This window comes from Mesoplodon mirus (genome assembly GCF_964341445.2).
Source record: "Mesoplodon mirus genome assembly, chromosome: 19".
NCBI lineage: Eukaryota > Metazoa > Chordata > Mammalia > Artiodactyla > Ziphiidae > Mesoplodon > Mesoplodon mirus.
This window is the reverse complement of record NC_138995.1, coordinates 57,995,304-58,015,771: the sequence shown is the minus strand read 5'-3', so window position 1 is coordinate 58,015,771 and position 20,468 is coordinate 57,995,304. Positions and strand designations below refer to the sequence as shown.

General features: G+C 47.0%; 1 protein-coding gene across 1 annotated transcript in view; it reads right to left on the bottom strand.

The window, feature by feature from the left end:
* The window catches only part of SULT2B1 (sulfotransferase family 2B member 1), a gene marked incomplete at both ends in the record, with an annotated part of 34,183 nt that overhangs the window by 11,627 nt on the left and 2,088 nt on the right, over window positions 1–20,468 (bottom strand). The window contains one exon of the mRNA XM_082606768.1: window positions 2,801–2,940. Coding sequence (XP_082462894.1) covers window positions 2,801–2,940 — 140 coding nt within the window. The remainder of the gene's footprint in view (window positions 1–2,800; window positions 2,941–20,468) is intronic.

The following is a 20,468-nucleotide window of genomic DNA, read 5'->3' as shown; positions in this document are numbered from 1 at the left end:
AGTAAGTCCCTGAAAAGATGCTCAACATCATTAGCCATTAGAGACATGCAAATTCGAACCACAATGAGATACTAGAACACATCTGTTAGAATGACTTTTTAAAAAACTTGACAATATCAAGTGCTGACAAGGAAGCAGAGCATCTGGAACCCACCTATGTTGTTGGAGAGAATGCAAGATGGTAAACCAGCTTGCCAAAAAGTGCAGGATGATTTTCACTATGGAAACCAGTTTGGCAGTTTCTCATAAAGTTAAGCATACATAATTCCCATAAACTCAGCAATCCCACGTCTAAGTATGTACCCAAGATAAATGAAAACATATTTCCATGCAGAGACTTGTACACAAAGCTTCATAGCAGCTGTATTCATACTCATCCCAAACTGGAAAAAAACCCAAGTGTCCTTCAACAGATGAATAGATAAACCCATCGTGGTCCATCCAGCTGATGGAATACTCCTCAACAATAAAAAAATACAATTTGGATGGATCTAAAATACATTACGCTGAGTGAAAGAAGTCAGTCTCAAAGGCTACATAGGGTACGATTCCATGTATATGACATTTTGGAAAAGGCAAAACTATTGGGGCAGCAAACAGATCAGTGGCTGCCTGGGGCTGGGTTGAGGAGAGAGCTGAACACAAAAGGGTGTGAAGGGTTTTTTTGTTTGTTTTAGGTGGGTGATGGAACTGTTCTATATGGTTTTTTTTGGCCATGCCACACGGCTTGCAGGATCCTAGTTGCCCCAACAGGGATTGAACTCAGGCCTCCTGAAGTGGAAGTGCCAAGTCCTAACCACTGGACCACCAGGGAAGTCCCTGAACTACTCTATATCTTGATTGTAGTGTATCTTGTATATGTCTCTCAAAACTCATAGAACTCGGGCTTCCCTGGTGAGGCAGTGGTTGAGAATCTGCCTGCCAATGCAGGGGACACGGGTTCGAGCCCTGGTCTGGGAAGATCCCACATGCCATGGAGCAACTAAACCTGTGCGCCACAGCTACTGAGCCTGCGCGTCTGGAGCCTGTGCTCCGCAACAAGAGAAGGCCGTGACAGTGAGAGGCCCGCGCACTGCAATGAAGAGTGGCCCCCGCTCGCGCAGCTAGAGAAAGCCCATGCACAGAAACGAAGACCCAGCACAGCCATAAATAAATAAATAAATTTATTAAAAAAAAAAAAAAAAAACCTCATAGCACTCCCAGAGAAATGAAAACATGTCCACAGACAGATTTGTATATCAATGTTCCTATAAGCATTATTCATGAGTCAAAGAGTGAATACAACCCAACTGATTGTTTATCAACTGATAAGTGAATAAGCAGAATATAGTATAACCATATCATGGAATATTATTCAGCCATAAAAAGGAATGAAGCACTGACAACAACTTGGATGAACCTCAAAAACATTACTCTAAGTGAAAGATACCAGACACAAAAGACCGTGTAGTGTATCATTCCATTTATCTGAAACGTCCAGAACGGGCAAATCCACACAATGAGAAAGCAGATACCTAAGACTTAGGGATGTGGATGTGGGGATTGGGAGGTGATGGCTAATGGGTACGGAGTTTCTTGCTAGGGGTGATGAAAATGTTCTAAAGTTGACTATAGTGATGGTTGCACAACTTGGTGAATATACTACAGCCATAGATTTTTACACTTTCAAATGGGTGAATTGTATGGTATGTGAATTATTTTTTTTTCATGTTACCAAAAAGCAAAAAAAAAAAAAAACCCTCATCGCACTCTATGCTGGAAAAGGTGAATATAATATTTTGAAATTTTTCAAAAATATTTTGAAAAAAATTAAGAAGGCAGCTCCAACATTTTAGAGAAGAACCCCCCCACCCCCTGCCACCAGGCCTCTCCTGTCACTCCCTCCACCGCAGTCCCACTGACCTTCTCTTGCTTCCTCAAACTCACCGAGCCACCTCCCACCTCAGGGCCTTTGCACATGCTGTCCCTCTGTCTAGGATACCCTTTCCCACTCAAACTGCTCTGCAGATTCCAACTCTCTGCATGAACATCTTCTCCCCAGGAAGCCTGCCCTTATCCCGCAGACCTTCTTATGACCTACACTTAATGTTCTCTTCACCTTTCCTTGGGTGGAGGGTGACCCACCCTAACCCTCATTAGATAGTAATATAGGCGACTGCATGTTTAAATGAAGCCTGTATCTCCCAGCAAATGTCTCCTTTCTTCAGAGCTGTGTCTCTGCACGTGGTAGACAATCAGTAAGTAGCATTTCAGTAACCGAATGGAGAAAATTAAGATCTTTCTTTCCTTCCTTCCTTCCCTCCTTCCTTCCTTCCTGAAATATTTATTGAATAAGTTCCAGGCACTGTTTTAGGTTCAAAGAACACAGCCGCGATCAAGACAAACCGGAATATCTGCACTCACTGAGCCATGTTCTAGTGAGGAAACCAGAGACTAAATCAACAAATGAAAATATGATATAGTGGCCGGCAGTGAAGAAAAATATGAGGGGCGTTAAGGGATAGAGAGGGACAGGATGGGGACGCTATTTTAGCCAGGGAGGTCCGGGAAGGCCTCCCAGTGGGTGTGAGAGCCAGCCTGGTGGAAGGGAGGGAGCGAGGCACACAGGGATCTGGGGGAAGGGTGCCCCCTGGCGGAAGGACCGGCCAGTGCAAAGGCCAAGCTCACCTCGGTTCTGAACGGACCACGGCGTCCCCCGTCCGCCCCACCCCCTCCCGCTTTCCTCTTCCATTCTCCCTAGTGTACCCTCCTCACACCCACAACACTCTCCGTAGCACCCCCGCCCCGGCCCAGCGGGTACCTGACTTGGGGTAGGTGATGATGAAGATGTCATCGTCTTGCACGTCCGAGTTCTCTGCGATGCTGATGCTCTCAGGTGAGTAGATGCCGACGGGGAAGAGGATGCCTTTATACCTGAAGTATTCGCCTGACAAATTCAGGCTGTAGGAAGATGGGGGAGAGACACCGTAAGGACCGGGGAGGAGGCGAGGACAGGGGTCACCCCTGGGAGAGTGGGAGGCCAGGGGCTTTTTTTTTTTTTTTTTTTTTTTTAGGTCGGCTGCAGGCGGGATCTTAGTTCTCCGACCAGGGATCGATCCCGTGCCCCCTGCAGTGGAAGCGCGGAGTCTTAACCACTGGACCGCCAGGGAAGTCCCACGGGGCCTGCATTTGAGTGTCCTTCGAGGTCCCAGGAACCTGCACAGGGGTCCAGCTTTACAGCTGAGGCCTCCAGGAAAGACGGTGGCAGAAAGTGGCTGAGGGATCTCGGGGCAGGTGACGGAGGGCGAGCAAGGAGATGGGCGAGGTGCACCCCGCTCGCTGGTGGAATTCTGGCAAGGAATTTTCTCTGTGCCCTTTTCCTCATCTGCAAAGTGAGGATGATTTACTAACACCCCATAACAATCCTATGCGGTGACAATGATTATTATCCCCATTTTCTGGATGAAGAAAGTGAAGCACAGAGAGGTTGAGTGACTTGCCCAAAGCCACACAGCTGGCGGGACAAGCAGCGCTTCACCTTTGCAAAGTGGGACTAAGTGCTTTCCACATGTTTACTCTTCACCCCAACCCTCAGAAAGGCACCACCCCCATTTTACAAACATAGGCCAAAGAATCAGGTGCCCTGCCCTTTCCTAAGCGGCCACAGAGCTGCAGGGCCACCTGCGAAAACCAGATGTGGAGTCCCTGGGAAGCTGGGGCAGTCTTAAGCTCCAAGCCCCTCACTCAAGCTGCTTTTCCCAAAACGCTGCAATGTGTTCACATAACCATACAAGGAAGTACAGTTTTCCAAAGCGAGATGTATTGAGAGAAATCCGTTTAGTTCGATCACCCTTGACTTTGCAGCCTCCCTCCAGATCTCCTGACCCTGGGGTGGGAAAGCGATAGGTGTTTTGGGGACCTGGCTAAGGTAGAGCTGAGTTGGGGAAACATTTCACTGGACTTTCCTAGGATATTTACAAGGTTTGCGTTCATGTCTGTGTATAGTTATGGGATGGCGAGTGCAGGATTTGCTTCCGGGAGCACTTGTTGGGTGCAAGTAATGACAGGAAGGCTGGGGACACGGAAGTCGGATCACGCTATCACATGCCCAGGGGTGCTTGGCACCAAAAGTATGGGGTGGAGGAGGAGACTCAGGTTTGAAGCCAGAAGCTGGTGTATTATTTTTCTGGAGTGTTTGGAGTGTTTGCCAGCTTTCAGAATGAGACAAGTCACTGTAATTTCTTTTCTCATTCTAAACAAACATTCCTTCTTCCTTATGTTGCAGTCACAGGTACTGATTCTTTCTTTCTTTTTTTAAAAAAATTATTTATTTATTCTTTTGACCACGCCAGGTGGCTTGTGGGATCCTAGTTCCCAGGCCAGGGATTGAACACGGGCCCCCTGCAGTGGAAGCGCAGTGTCCTAACCACTGGACCGCCAAGGAATGCCCCTGATTCTTTTTCTTAAGGGGAATCCCCTCAAAACAGTATAAGCTTCAGGCCCCACGAAACATGGATTTGCCCATTCTTAGCCGTTACTCGGCGCTAATTTCCATTTGTGGTCCTTTCCGGTACACTTAGGACAATACATCGAACTGGGGGGAAAATTATGTGTGTAAGTGGGTTATACTGTCTGTGGATTTCATGTCAGGATAGTGAAGAGGATTTATAGATATTGTGAGGACTTATAAAGAGGGCTAGGGTCCGACCACACAGGTAAAACTCAGAAACAAAATGGTGAACGGAAGATGAAGGACACAAGAGAGTCTAGATGATATGATTCGAATTAGGGGAAGTTCAAACACAGGGACAAATCACCTATGATGATAGAAGGCAGGATGATGCTTATCCTTGGGAAGTGGGGGCAGATGGGGGCGGAGCTGGTTACAAGGCGTGCCCTCTGCAAAATTCCTTGGGCAATTGACTGAAGCTCTGTTCACAGCACTTGTGTTTTACTTTAATAAAACTTACAGTGCACATATGGTCACCTTATCTTTGATAAAGGAGGCAAAAATATACAATGGAGAAAAGACAGCCTCTTCAATAAGTCGTGCTGGGAAAACTGGACAGCTAGCTACATGTAAAAGAATGAAATCAGAACACTCCCTAACACCATACACAAAAATAAACTCTAAATGGATTAGAGACCTAAATGTAAGGCCAGACACTATCAAACTCTTAGACGAAAACATAGGCAGAACACTCTATGACATAAATCACAGCAAGATCCTTTTTGACCCACCTCCTAGAGAAGTGGAAATAAAAACAAAAATAAAAAAATGGACCTAATGAAGCTTAAAAGCTTTTGCACAGCAAAGGAAACCATAAACAAGACGAAAAGACAGCCCTTAGAATGGGAGAAAATATTTGCAAATGAAGCAACTGACGAAGGATTAATCTCCAAAATTTATAAGCAGCTCATGCAGCTCAATATCAAAAAAACAAACAACCCAATCCAAAAATGGGCAGAAGACCTAAATAGACATTTCTCCAAAGAAGATATACAGACTGCCAACAAACACATGGAAGAATGCTCAACATCATTAATCGTTAGAGAAATGCAAGTCAAAACTACCATGAGATATCATCTCACACCAGTCAGAATGGCCATCATCAAAAAATCTACAAACAATAAATGCTGGAGAGGGTGTGGAGAAAAAAGGAACCCTCTTGCACTGCTGGTGGGAATGTGAATTGATACAGCCACTATGGAGAACAGTATGGAGGTTCCTTAAAAAACTAAAAATAGAACTACCATATGACCCAGCAATCCCACTACTTGGCATATACTCTGAGAAAACCATAATTCAAAAAGTGTCATGTATCAAAATGTTCATTGCAGCTCTATTTACAATAGCCAGGACATGGAAGCAACCTAAGTGTCCATCGACAGATGAATGGATAAAGAAGATGTGGCACATATATACAATGGAATATTACTCAGCCATAAAAAGAAATGAAATTGAGTTATTTTTAGTGAGGTGGGTGGACCTAGAGTCTGTCATACAGAATGAAGTAAGTCAGAAAGAGAAAAACAAATACTGTATGCTAACACATATATATAGAATCTAAAAAAAAAAAAAAAAAAAGGTCATGAAGAACCTAGGGGCAGGACGGGAATAAAGACGCGGACCTACTAGAGAATGGACTTGAGGACACAGGGAGGGGGAAGGGTAAGCTGGGACAAAGTGAGAGAGTGGCAGAGTAAAATAGATAGCTAGTGGGAAGCACAGGGAGATCGGCTCGGTGCTTTGTGACCACCTAGAGGGGTGGGATAGGGAGGGTGGGAGGGAGGGAGACGCAAGAGGGAAGAGATATGGAGAAATATGTATATGTATAGCTGATTCACTTTGTTATAAAGCAGAAACTAACACACCATTGTAAAGCAATTATACCCCAGTAAAGATGTTAAAAAAAAAAACTTGCAATGAATGAATGAATGAATAAAACATTAAAGGGAAAAAATTACGCTTCCCACTAAAACAATTGTTTTTAATAAAAATGAGGTGAGGGAAAAAAAAATGGAGACGAGGTGCTGGGCCCAGTGAAGGTGAAACCCCAGCTGTCTTGCACAGGCCTTTTCTGATAGTTTTCCCTCGTGCGCCCAGTTGACAGATGAGGAAACTGAGGCCCATTGAAGGCTGTGACTTGCCCAGGGATCTCCCAGTGTCTTTCCTGAAGGCCTCCACCAGCTTCAGAGATTTGAGGGATGGGGAATTTCTCCAAGGCTTGGCACCAGGCTCAGGCTTGCAGGAGAAGGACAAAAGCTAGAGAATTGTTTCCTCTGCCTGGGGTCGAAGGAGGGCTCTGGGGAGCCCGGGTAAGGCTCAGCCCAGTCAGGGTTTCCAAAGGGCAGTGTCCCAAGGCAGGGCCGGGAGGAGGCTATGGAGGAAGCTGGCACGTGGGCTAGGGTCTACTGGAAAAGGCCCCCTTTGTTCCTGGCTGGGGGTGTTCCCGAGGGGACCAGGAAGGAAGGGCTGGTCACCTCAGAGGGGTGGTAGCAGGGGCTTTGCAGGCCCTGCTTCTAAGTAACCTAAGTAGGACAGATGTGAGAAAGAGTGTGGTTCTGGAGCTGGACATTGCAGGCACAGAGTCTGGCTTTGGCACTCTCTAGCCGAGCTGAGGCCTGGGGCTTAATCTCTCTAGGCCTCAGTTTCCTCAACTGTAAAATGGGGATAGGAGAAGTAGCATGGTGTCTTGGTTAACGGCATAAACCCTGGAGCTAGAATACATGAGTCTGAATCCTACCTCTCTCCAGTCATGTGGCTGTGGGCAAGTCATTCATCCTCTCTGTGCTTCAGTCCTTTCATCCATAAAATGGGGATAATAAGTAAACATTACCTCATAGGATGGTCGTGAGCATGTAAAAAGTGCTTAGAACTGGGCCTGACATAGGAATATGCACTATATAAATATTTCTTAATTTTTTTTTTTTTGCGGTACGCGGGCCTCTCACTGTTGTGGCCTCTCCCGTTGCGGAGCACAGGCTCCGGACACACAGGCTCAGCGGCCATGGCTCACGGGCCCAGCCACTCCACGGCACGTGGGATCTTCCTGGACCGGGGCACGAACCCGTGTCCCCTGCATCGGCAGGAGGACCCTCAACCACTGCACCACCAGGGAAGCCCTGTTTCTTAATTTTTTAAAAATAGAGATAGTGGGAGGGTTTAACGCACACATAGAAATAAAGGTGATTAAAATAGAGCCTGGCTTGTGGTCTGCATTCGATAAATCCAGGCTAAAATTATTATTATTACACTTAGTAATAGAGGCAACACCGGGCATCGTGTGAGCCCAGAGGAGGGGCTGCTTGGCACCTCTTTTGGCACACAGTAGGCCCTCAGCTTATTGTAATTACTTTATTGTTCAGTGATGTCATAGGTTGAGCGCAGGCAGCAGAATTAGTGATGTCACTAGTTGCCAGGCAGATTGAGGCCAGTGGGCGGGGCTGTGAGGCCATCAGTCACTAGGCAGATTAGCTGCTAAGTGCCTGGGTCTTGGCTCTGGTGGGTCACATGTGCTCTCTCTGTGCCCTGGGCAGCAGATCTCACCTCTTTGAGCCTCAGTTTCCTCTTCTGACACATGAAGATAACAGTAATCTCAACCTCAAGGTTTTAATCCTACCTAAAGATTAAAAGGGATAATATACATTAAGCCCCCGGCTCCTAATAAATGCTCAGGACACTGAAGCTCCCTTGAGCGTACAGCGCTATTTTTGTCTTTGATCTCACCAGCAGGTCCTTGAAGGAGAAATGTCCTCCCCAGCTTACCGGAGAGGAAAACGGAGTTGCCAACCAGGAAAAGATACTGTGCCCTTCAGGAGTCCCTGAAATAGTCACTGAATGCGTACATGAATAAATATGAGGGTGTCCCGCCACCCCCCTCAGCACTTACAGTCTCCAAACTGGGGGTCCAGGGTGGAGGCCAGGGTGGAATCCACAGTGCTGGCACGTTGGTGCCCAACCAGTATTTGACTGAAGGAATGAACGTGTGAATGAATGAACGTTGAATGAATTGTGAATAAATGAATGTGTGATGAATGAATGTGTGGTTGAACGAATGTGTGAATAAATGAATGTGTGATGAATGAACGTTTGAATGAATAAATGGGCGAATGAATGAAGGGGGTTACCAGGAAAAACGTTAAGGAAACGCAAAGAGCACTTGTTACCTCCTTTCACCTGCCTCCGTGGTTCTCAGCCCTGGGCATTTTAGAATCCCCTCTGGGGACTTTAGAAAATTCCACAGCCTGGCCTCATTCCAGGTCAACAGTGTCCAGACCTTATCATGCGCCCTCTGGGCCCAGAACAACTATTTGCTCAGTAAATGACTGAGCATCAATGTTTAATAAATAATCGAGACATGACTGGGGGAGAGCTGGGATCTCCCTGCATGTTATGAGGCGACAGGTGAGAAAATGGAGGTTGAGGGAGGGGAAGCGATTTGGCCAAGGCCATGCGGCAAGTACCGAGCAGAGCTGAGGTTTGAACCTCAGCTCCGTAGACAGTTCTGTTCCAGGCCCTCCTTCCCCACGTCCCCCCACTCCAGTCAAAACCCCCCAGAGCACCGAGCACTATTCCAGCCTCTGGCCTTGTATCAGCTGTTCCTCCTGCCAGGAGGCTGGAGAGCGGGGACCCCACTTGGATTCCTGCTTGGCTGAATCTTACTGTGTGTCCCCAAACAGGTGCTGTGCGTCTTCTCTCCCCACCTTGTAAATTAAATCTGGCCCCGGGGTGACCTTTCCTCTCCCTGGGCTCCAAGCCCATTCTTTTCCCATGCCAGGTCCAGGGCCTGGCATGCAGCTATTTTGCTTGGTTAGAGCAGAGGAATGAAGGTGACAATTGGGCTGGGGCAGAGACCAGCCGCAGGAGGAACAGCAGACAGAGCTACAGCCCACATGATGGGCAACGGGCCAAGGACGTACTTAGCCTCCTCGAAGGGGCCTGGCCCGCCCTGCTAGGGAGACCCCAGGACATGAAACTCTAAGAATGGCCCAACCTGGTGACCCTCCTTCCTCCCATCCCCCGCCCCCCAGTCCACCAGGCCTTAGCTCTTCTTCTCTGTCCCCACTACCCCTGTCCAGCTCAGGTCTCCTCCTCGCCCCCCTGGACCCTCAACGCAGCCTCCTCCCCAGTCTCTTGGCCTCCAGTTTCTCCTTCCTGTTCATCCCCCACATGCCCCAGAGCTCAAGGCCCTCCGTAGCCTGGGCGGGGTTGGGGGGGGGTTCTGTCTGGATTGCCAGCATATCAAAACACGGAGGGCCTCCATCCATATTTATGAAGAAATATAAATAACTCTCACAGTGCCCACTCCTCGCTGCATTATGTGCCTTTAGTTCGTTTATTTCCTCAACAACCCTAGGAGGCCACCCGCTATAGTATTTCTATCCCCGCGTTACAAATGAGGAAGTAGAGGCACAGAGAGGCAAAGTCACTTGGCTAATATCACACAGCGGCAGACGGCAGAGCTGGGGTTTGAACCCAGGCAGTGTAGCCCCAGAGCTTGCACCCCTAGCCACCCAGTGCCATGGGGTAGCGCCTTGCCAATCGTCATACCGTTGTCCTCAGGTGTGCTCATTCTGGGCAGGGGCTCTGGGGTCTTGGGGGTGGGGGGCAGTCAGGAAGACATAGGTTTGACCTCAGGCAGCTTACATGACCTCTCTGAGTCTCAGTGTCCACCTCCTTCCCCTTGGTCACAGGAATATTCAACTCCTAGGTGTATATTATAATTATTATCATTATATTGTATTATATTCTATATTGTATATTGATAGACCTCAATGAAATATCTTAAGATAAGCACAGATTTTAAAGCAGAGTTTCTCCTTCTCCTGGGAGTTCACCCAAGAGAAACAAAAACTCCTTTTCACACCAACGTCTGTACTCGCATGTTTATAGCTGCCCTATTCATAATCGCCCAAAACTGGGAACAACGCAAACGTCCGTCAGCAGGTGCGTGGATAAACAGTGGGACATGTACACCACACGGTACTACTCAGCAAGGACAAGAAGCAAACCTTTGATACCCACCACTGCACAGATGGGTCCCAAAGGCATTGGTGGAGTGAAGGAAAACAGACTCAGGAGATCACCGTCTGTACAATTCCACTGAATGACTGTGGTGGGTGGAATGATGACCACCCCCCAAAGATGTCCATGTCTCAATCTCCAGAAACTGTGAATATGATCCATTGCACCATAAAAGGGATTTTGAGATGGGGAGAGAATTCAGTGGGCCCTAAATGCAACCACAAGGGTCCTTGTAAAAGGGAGACAGGAGGGTTAGAATCAGAGAGAGAAGATATAATAATGGAAGCAGAGGTCCGAGAGGAGAGAGGTCGGAAGAGGCTATGCAGCTGGCTTTGAAGAGATAGAAGAAGGGGCCACGGGCCAAAGGATGCAGGGCCTCTAGGAGCTGGAAAAGGCACAGAAGGGAGCGGGAAGAGTGCCTCCCTGATGACACTTTGATTTTAGCCCAGCAACACTGATTTCAGACTTCTGACCTCCAGAAACGTATGAGCACAAATTTGTATTGCATTAAGCCACTCAGTTTGTGGTCATTTGCTGCAGCAGCAATAGGAAACTAATATGTCATTTTTGGCAAAAGACAAAAGTATATGGACGGGGGATAGATCAGTAGCTGTGGGGATGAGGGGTGGGAGGGGAGAGGGCAGCTAGGGATGGGGGAGGGTGTGACTACAAAGGGCTGATGGTGCAGTTTTGTATTCTGATTGTGGTGATGGTTACACAAATCTATACATGTGTTAGAATTCATAAAGCTATACACACACCCCACACACACAAATCAATTTTACTGATTGATTTAAAAAAAAAACACCTCATTCGTATAAATGTCAATACTTAACGCCCATTAACCATTATTATAACAAGACATCCTATTGGCCGGCGTCCCTCTTGGCTACCCAGGGTTGTGCAGAGAAGCAACACCTGCCTGTATTACAGGCCTGCCTTTGATTTGCCGTGTAACCTGAGGTCACTCTCAAAACCTCTCTGGTCTCATTTGATGAACGAGCAGTGATGGGCGGGCAGGGACCAGGGACCTCTTTTCCAGGGACCTGCCAGTCTGCTGTTCAAAGAGAGCTCCCCATTCCAGGAGCTTTGGGCCATCTTGCCTGAGATGGGGCAAATTCATTCATTTGGCCCACAGATATTTATTGAGCCCCTACTATGTCCCAGGCCCTGGGGGATAGGAAAGTGAGTGCAACTGACAAAAAACACAACAAAACAAAAAAACAACAGAACAAAACAAAAAACCCTATTGCAGTTTATGTTTGAATGAACAATAAAATTAACACAGAATGTTTAAAATGTAGTGTATTGGATGGTGATGGAAAAAATGAAGCTGGGGTTGGGAGGGTTTGCAATTTGAGATCGATGGAGTCAGGGGAGGGCCCTCCGAGGAGGTGACATTTGAGCAGACCGGAAGGAGGTGAGGGAAGAGCCGTGTGTGTGTATCAGAGGGAATAGTGTGTACAAAGGAGGGGGAGAGGGCAGGCTGCTGGCATTCAGGGGTCTTGTGGGACTGAAACTACTGACCCCCACTCCTCTGAGAGGGCTCCTCCGCCTGTCCATGCATGCGATCCGGCCGCATGAGGAGTTTTTCCGCAGCCCCGCTGTCCTGCTGACTCACAGCGGGTGCCTGTGGTCAACTCGCCTGCCTTTCTCAGGAGCGCATTTTCAAGGCTCCTCAAGCCTGAGCTGGGTTCAGTGCGCCTTATTCCCAGGGCACCTTGTGCAGTGGCGGCCGCCCTCCTTTGCCTGAGCTGCTCTCACCTGCAGGAGTGCCTTCCCTCACCTCCTGAAATTCCTCCGCCTGGAGCCCATCTGGGCAAGCGTCCCCATCTCCTCAAGCGTCCCTACCTCCTCTGGCCACCTCCACCTCAGTGGAATGACTCACGCCTTGGCCAGAGCGCAGAGAATTGGACTCATTCACTCTCCTGCTCTCATCTGCGCCGGCCAAGGAGACTGATTAGAATAACCTCTTTGGGAGATCACTTGGCAACATTTTAAGTTATACAGGCCACCTCCACTCAAGCAGAGGACACCCGGTCCATGCGCATTTTTACCCCTCTCAGCATTCTGTTCTTTTCTTTTATAGCCCTTTTAATACTTAGTAACTACTTTCTTTGTCTATTGACTTCTTGAAATCAATCTTCCCCACTAGTAGTAGCTACAAGGGAACAGAAATTCTGCTTCTCCCATGTCCCACCTCCAAGAACCAGCATCAGACAGGCAGGCAGCAGCAGTCCATTATATCTGCTGGATGCACAAATGAACTTGACCTCCAGAAATTTATGGGATGGGTGCCCTTGAGGAAGTGCCCGGTGATATATGTACCACCATGCTAATTGCAACATCGTAAGAGGGACCTGAACAACAGAGAACTGGTTAAATAAATCAGGACTGGAAGAATAAAACACCGCCTGCAAACCTTGGAATCCAGCCATTCAAAAGGAGGCGTTTATGTTTGATAGGGATTGGGGTTACACATGTATTTCTCAAAATGGCACACTTAATACGTTTGTGCAGTGCCCTGTACATAAACATCATCTATTAAAAAAAAAAGCCCATAAACAAGCGTTGAAGTCTATTTCATAATATGCAGCCTGGAATGTTTAAGGTGAAATGTTCTGATGGTTGCAAATCACTCCTTTGAAATGCATCACCAATACAGATCGCTGGATGGATAGAAAGATGTACAGATATACGATAAAACAAGTATAATAAAATTTTAGGAGTAGTGGGTATAGAGGGGGTGCGTGCTGAATAATTCCTCCAACGTTTTTCTGTGTTTTGGAATTTTCATTATGAAAATTCCAAAAGATCGGAGGGGTAAGGAGGTAGCATTTATTTGGGAAGATGTCTGAGATATTACGGAGAGCGAAAAGACAAGGGGCAGAGCCAGATATAAAGTAGTATCTTACTTATGTTTAAAAAATAAGTAAGTAAAAACAAGATACACACATAGAGAAAAATTTTCTGGCAGGCAAGCATTAGAAGTGGTTACTCTGGGGATGGGTCTGGGGTGTTTGTGAGAACCAGAATTTTCCATTTTATGCCCTTCTGCACATCTTGAATTCTGAATTGTGAACACAGTGGCAGTGACTGCCATGTGCTCACCCTTTGCCCCCATTGCTGGTGGGACCAGAGAGGTTTCTCTGGGGACTTGGGAGTCACGGGTGGAGGATGGCAGAGCCGGGCCTGGCATCACATCACCAGGAGAGCCCACGTGGGGCTGGGATGTGAGTTTGAAATGAACCTCTACCGTGTTAAGATCCAGAAGTGAGGGGATGTTTTTTACACCTGCTAGACTGCCTTAATACGGGACATGTGCACCTTTCCTTCTTTTTAGAAAATCTAATTAAGAAAATAACAGGGATTCCCTGGAGGTCCATTGGTTAGGACTCGGTGCTTTCACTGCCGTGACCCGGGTTCAATCCCTGGTTGGGGAACTAAGATCCAACAAGCTGCACGGCAGGACCAAAAAAAATTTTTTTTAAAAAGGGAAAATAACAAATTATTGGATTGTATCTCTGTATCTATTGATCATCTGGGTTTATTAATAAGTTATATGTATTTATTATCATCTGGGCTTGTTAACAGGTTAATGGTCTCCCCCAGCACGGCCATGCCAGCTTCTGGGGATGCCCAAACTACCAGCTTGGTGCGTACCTTAACCGCACCTGTAGAAGTACATGCGAGCACAGTGTGGGCACTCAGCTTCCTTCTCTACTCCTGCATGTCCGGCTTTTTTTTTTTTTAATTATTATTTATTTATTTATTTAGGCTGCTCCAGGCTAGTTGCCACATGCATGTGGGATCTAGTTCCCCGACCAGGGATGGAGCCTGGGCCCCTGCATTGGGAGTGCGGAGTCTTACCCACTGGACCACCAGGGAAGTCCCCATCCTCCTTCTAAGCAATATTGATATCAGACCTTACTCTGCATCTTGCTTATTTTTTAGTTACTCTACTATGGCAGTCTTTTCAAATCTGCAGCTGTCTCCTTGTTTTTATCTTATCTTATTTATTTTTTAAATTAATTTTTATTGGAGTATAGTTGATTTACAATCCTGGTTTTTAAAAAAAGCTGCCAGAGCGTTATTGACAATTGCCATGGTATGGAAGAAACCTAAGTGTCCATTAACAGACGAATGGCTAAAGAAGATGTGATAAGGACTTCCGTGGTGGTCCAGAGGGTAAGGCTCTGCACTCCCAGTGCAGGGGGCTGGGGTTCGATCCCTGCTCGGGGAACTAGAGCCCGCCTGTATGCCGCAACTAAAAAGTCCGCATGCTGCAACTAAAAGATCCCGCATGCCGCAACTTAAAAGAAAAAAGTGATATATATACATATATATAATAGAATATTACTCAGTCATAAAAAGGAAGGAAATTTTTCCATTTGCAGCAACATGGATGGACTTGGAGGGCATTATGCTAAGTGAAATAAGTCAGACAGAGAAAGACAAATACTGCATGATATCTCTTATATGTGTAATCCCCAAAACACAACAAACTAGTGAATAAAACAAAAAAGAAGCAGACTCACAGATATAGAGAACAAACTAGTGGTTACCAGTGGGGAGAGGGAAGGGGGGAGGAACAACATAGGGGTAGGGGATTTTTTAAAAGGGTTATTATGGGATTATATGAAATCATGTATGTGAAATTTTTGAAAATTTTAAAGCACTATAGAATTTAAAGAATCTTTCATTCAATAAAAAAAATTTTTTAATAGCTGCGAGATATCCCATTTCCATCTTGAACATTATTTTCCTGTTGAGGAAACGTCCTCATTTTTTTTTTCGTGTTTTCAATTATTTTAATAACAGATGGAAATTATTATCACCTAAAGTTTTAGAATCATTATTTTTCTGCTTATGAAAAATTACATATAGAACATTTGGAAGATACAAAAAATAATAGAGAAGATAATAAATATCACCTGCAATTCCCCCACATAGAAATGACCATGATATAGAGATAGGTGGATAGCCAGCTAGAACTTTGTTTCTCAAAGCCTCCTAATTTTAAGTGAATTTTGACAAATGCATAATACCTCCATGCAATCCAAACCCCTATCATAATATAAAATAGTCGATCACCCCAGAACATTTCCTGGTGCTTCTTCCCAATTAGCTCCCACCTCCACCCTGAGGCTACCACTGTTCTGAGTTTTTCCATCATAAATTGACTTGGCTGGTCTTGGGCCTTCTAGAGCTGTCAACTTATAGAAAGTACTCTTTGGCATCTGCCTTCGTTTGCTTAGCATAATACTCTTGACATGCACCCACGTTTGTGTGTGCATTATAGAGTTTGTTCCTTTTTATGTCTGAGTAGAATTCGACTGTATGAATAGATTACGGTGTGTTGACCCATTGTCCTGTTCATGGCTGTTTCCGGGTGCCGCTAACATGCATAAACCCACCGTGACCATACTTGTCTTCGTGTGGAAACTACATGATCATGTCTCTTGGACAAATAAGTAGCATTGGAATTGCAGGGTCATAGGGTAGGATGTCATACTGTTTGGATTATAGTAACTTTATAGATTTTAAGTTCTGATAGGGTCAATTCTCCCTCCCCATTTTTTTTTTCTTCCCTGGCTATTCTTGCACATTTAAAATCTATACGCACTTTTAAATGATTTTTTGATTTATTAGTTTGATGATGATGATGATGATGATAGAGAACAATCTAGCTAAAGAAATGAATCACTCTCTTCAAATTCTCAGGGTTCTTTGTACTGCGTCCCTGGCTCTGTCCCTCAAAGCCCAGCAGATTCCTTGTGGGCCCAGTGGCCTGCACTGCCCCGCCTCCCCTTGATCCCCACGCTAGCACAGCCAGGGTTGTTCCGTTCCCACTGTCAAGTTCAACTTGTTCCCTGCACACACCATGCTCCACCACACCTTTGGAACTCTGCATGTGCTGTGCCTTTAGCCTGAAGGCTCTTCTCGACTTTTCTCTCTTCCCTTACGCTCTCTCTCTCTCTCCCTTCCAACATGTATTTATTAAGCCGGTACTATGTACCTCTCCCCACCCTTGAGGCCTTTGCAGCCTGGAGCCATGTCATCCAATAGAACTTCCTCTGATGATGGAAATGTACCATTCTGTACCATGGCGGCCACTGGCCTCATGTAGCTACTGAGTCCTTGAAATGTGACCCATGCAACCTGGAGCGGGGCACAACTTTTAATTTTATTGAATTATTATTGATTTCAACTGAAACACTGATACTCAATTCAATTATTGGAATACTTTTTTATGCAGGTTTGGAAAAGCTCAGGCCTGAGAATCAACTTTTGTCAGCTGTAACGGTGATGAGAACTGAATGCAAATCAGACCTTTCTTTTTCTTTCTTTTTTTTTTTTTTTTTGTGGTACGCGGGCCTCTCACTGCTGTGGCCTCTCCCGCTGCGAAGCACAGGCTCCGGACGCGCAAGCTCAGTGGCCATGGCTCACGGGCCCAGCCGCTCTGCAGCATGTGGGATCCTCCCGGACCGGGGCACTAACCTGTGTCCCCTGCATCGGCAGGTGGACTCTCAACCACTGCGCCACCAGGGAAGCCCCAAATCAGATCTTTCTGATGTAAGGTTAGCACCTGATTTGAGAAAGTGCACACTGTGTTCAGAGCCTTAGTATGAAAAGACTAAAATATCTTATTAATAATTTTTTTCTATCGATTATAGGTTGAAAGAATATTTCAGATATAACGGGTTAAATAAAACATCTAATTAAAATTAATTTCAACTGTTTCTTTTACTTTTTGTTTAATGGGACTAAGAAAATGTTTACCTAGGGGGCTCGGGTTATGTATCTATGGGGCATTGTTGGTCTGGAGGGTGGACAGGCCACAGACTCATTGATCCCATTTGGGGTGACCAGCTCCCACCCCCACTCCATGAAGGTGATGGGGCCACAGAGGGGCAGCCCCTCCCTGTAGCTCCAGGCCCCTATCTGATCCCTTTCTCTAGCATGGAGGTAAAGAGAGGGGTCTCTGGAGCAAATCCCAGATGTACGAGTCCTCTCTGGGCCTCAGCTTTCCCATCTGTAAAATGGGAATCCTAACATCATCACCCTCACAGGACTGTTGTGGAGACGGAAGGGGTTCAGCCACACAAAGCTCCGAGCACAAGCCTGGTGCGTGGCCAACGCTCAGGAAAGTCGTAATTATTACCATCTTTCACCCCATCCCCACCCTTCCTGGCACCTGGGTTCCTGGCTCAGGAGTGGTCACGGGAATTAGAGAAGGAGGAAGGAAAACTGTGTGATCCCTGACTCAGCAGAGAACGGCAAGTCTGACATGTCCTGGGGCATCACCCACCACACCCATTTCACTGATGCACAGCTATCTGCCGGACCCTGTCTGCTCGGCGGGCCCCAGTTGGCGGGTCCCATTTGGCCGGTGACATGGGTGGGATTTGAACACAGGGTTGACTTCCTGTGGGTTTCTTGACTCGTGATGTGGGCCTTCTTGTCTGCAGTGGCAGAGACCTCGGGGGCTCTGGTCCAGGTCCCCCTGCGAGTAGCCGGCCACGCCACTCTTGGGGTCTCTGGTTCAGGCCTCCCAGCGAGACCAGGGTCTCCCTTCTTGCCTCAGCATTCGATGCCACTGATGGTCCGCTGGGTCCCGCTCTGCATCCCCCAGAGCCTGCCTTCGGCAAACTGGGCTGCTCTGGTTCTTTCCAAGTGTGTCCTGGATGTTCCCACTTCCTGATCCCTATGCAGGGCCGCAGGCATAAGTGGGATGTGGGCACACATCCTACCGCCCCCCCACCACCGGCCTCTAGAGAGGGAAGGAACCAAAACACATCCTTCCCTTCACTCTCCAAGCCTGGGTCCCTTGCAGGGAGACCAGTGGTGGGGAGAAGGGAAGGTGGGGCTGGGAGCATCTTTTTCTAATCCTCACCAGGGCACCTGATTTATCAGTAGAGGTCCAGAGCCCCACCTCCTCTCTGCCTGCCCAAATTCCACGCAGGCAAGAGGTCCAAGGTCTAATTATTTATTTATTGCCTTTTTATTAGCAGCCCCCTTCCCCTTGGGAAAAGCAGCTCTGTGACTGGCAGGACTATAGCCACAAAATCATCCAAGTAGCTTGGCCTCCCCAGGGAAGGAGGAGCCAGGGCTGTAAAACCAGGGTCGGTGACTTCAGCCATAAAAACGGTGAGATCTGAAAAGACCTTGTTTGGGGTTGTCCAAGATCAGAGGTAGGGGAGGAGGAGCAACCACAGGTCCAAATGCTGGCTAGGCTTCTCCTGGCCTTGACCTTCTCCAGAAAGGGCTGGTCAAGGCGCAGCCCAGTGCACGGGGTATTCCAGGAAATGCGGCAGAACACAAGATACCTACTAAGCCTCCTGTCTGGGCAGGGTTCCCTCCTGATCCTCCTACCCCTCATCTTGCTTATCCCCAAATTCCTTCCACATCTGCCCACCCTTTCCAGGCTATGATAGAGTCAGGCTGTCCTGGTTCACATCCTGACTACAGCTCACTTGACAGCTGTGTGACTTTGGACAAGTCACTCAACCTCTCTGGGCCTCAGTGGCTTTCGTCATAAGTAGAATGATAATAGTTAATCATTCTCGTGGCTTAATCTCGAACAGTTGTTGTGAGGATTAAATGAGGTAATAGGTGGAAGACGCTAATCAAGGTGAGCATTAAAAAGATTCTCTAGGGATTAACATCTTCTGGGCTTGTCTCTGTGTCACCTCTGCCTCCTGAAACTTAGTATAACTGCCTGGGTCCTGCTTACCTCCTGCTTCTAACTTTTTCCTCTTAAAATTTTGGTTTTGCCCTTAAGATCCCTTTTTAGTCCTTTGGATACATACAAGTCTCCATGGAACACATTTAACATTTCGAAACCATAATTTGTAACAAATTATGAGCTAATGAACTAGAACATTCCTAAGCGATATGTCTCTCGGGTGCCTCTGGGTTCCTTCTTGTCCCATTGGTCTCTCCCCCTCCCCACCATCCAAATTAAATCCCTGTCAGTCACTTGTTTTTTTAAAAAGACAGTTTGTTGTTTTTAAAAATTTTTTTAAGATGTTTTTTGGATGTGGACCATTTTTAAAGTCTTTTTTGAACTTGTTACAATATTGCTTTTTTTTGGTTTTTTGGCCCTGAGGCGTGTGGGATCTTAGCTCACCTGCACCCCCTGCATTGGAAGGCGAAGTTTTAACCACTGGACCGCCAGGGAGGTCCCTATGCTTGTATTTTAAAAACGATATATTGCTTAGCTTTTCTTGTTTTGGGGGAGGCGGGGAGCTTAAAAATGGAATCGGGCTGCAATTATGTCCTGGGAATCACTTCTTGCCCTTGACATTAGGACTCATTCATGTCACTTCCAGCAGCCGCTGTCCTTTTCCTCTACTGGCTCCTCCCCTGCATGCCCTGCCCCTCCTCACTTGTCTTCCAGCCCTGACTCACCCTGCAAGTTCCAGCTCAAAGCTTGCCTAATCTCTCCTCCATTCATTCCTTGACATCATTCTCAGAGCCTTCACAGGTTCCCCGAGCCGAGGACTGCAGAGGTGGTCCCGACTCTGTCCCTGTCTGTAAATGGTTCCGCCTTCTGGTACCACGGCACAGGTCTGAAGGCAGAAGTGTGATCAGGGACCTACCTGTGGTGGCCAAGAATCTTAAATTGTGTGAGAAGGAGTTCAGGTGAAGGAGAGAGGTCATTCCAGGTGCAAAGCCTTCAAGGTGTGAGATCTGGGCTGGAGGGGATGCGGAAGCAGCCAGGTGGGGCCCATGGAGCAAGGAAGGTGGGGAGGGGGCTTGGGGGGCAGAGAGGTGCTCCCACAGAGGGAGCAGGGCCAGCAGCAGGACCCTAGGCCCGCTCCCCCATTTTAAACCAGAGCAGCTCTGTTTTGATCTCTATTATGTATTTCTGTTTGGATGTAAGATTTCTCCTGGACAAAGGAATCTGTGTCTTAAAAACGTTTTGGAAACCACTGCTGTGGGTGCTGGGGAGCCA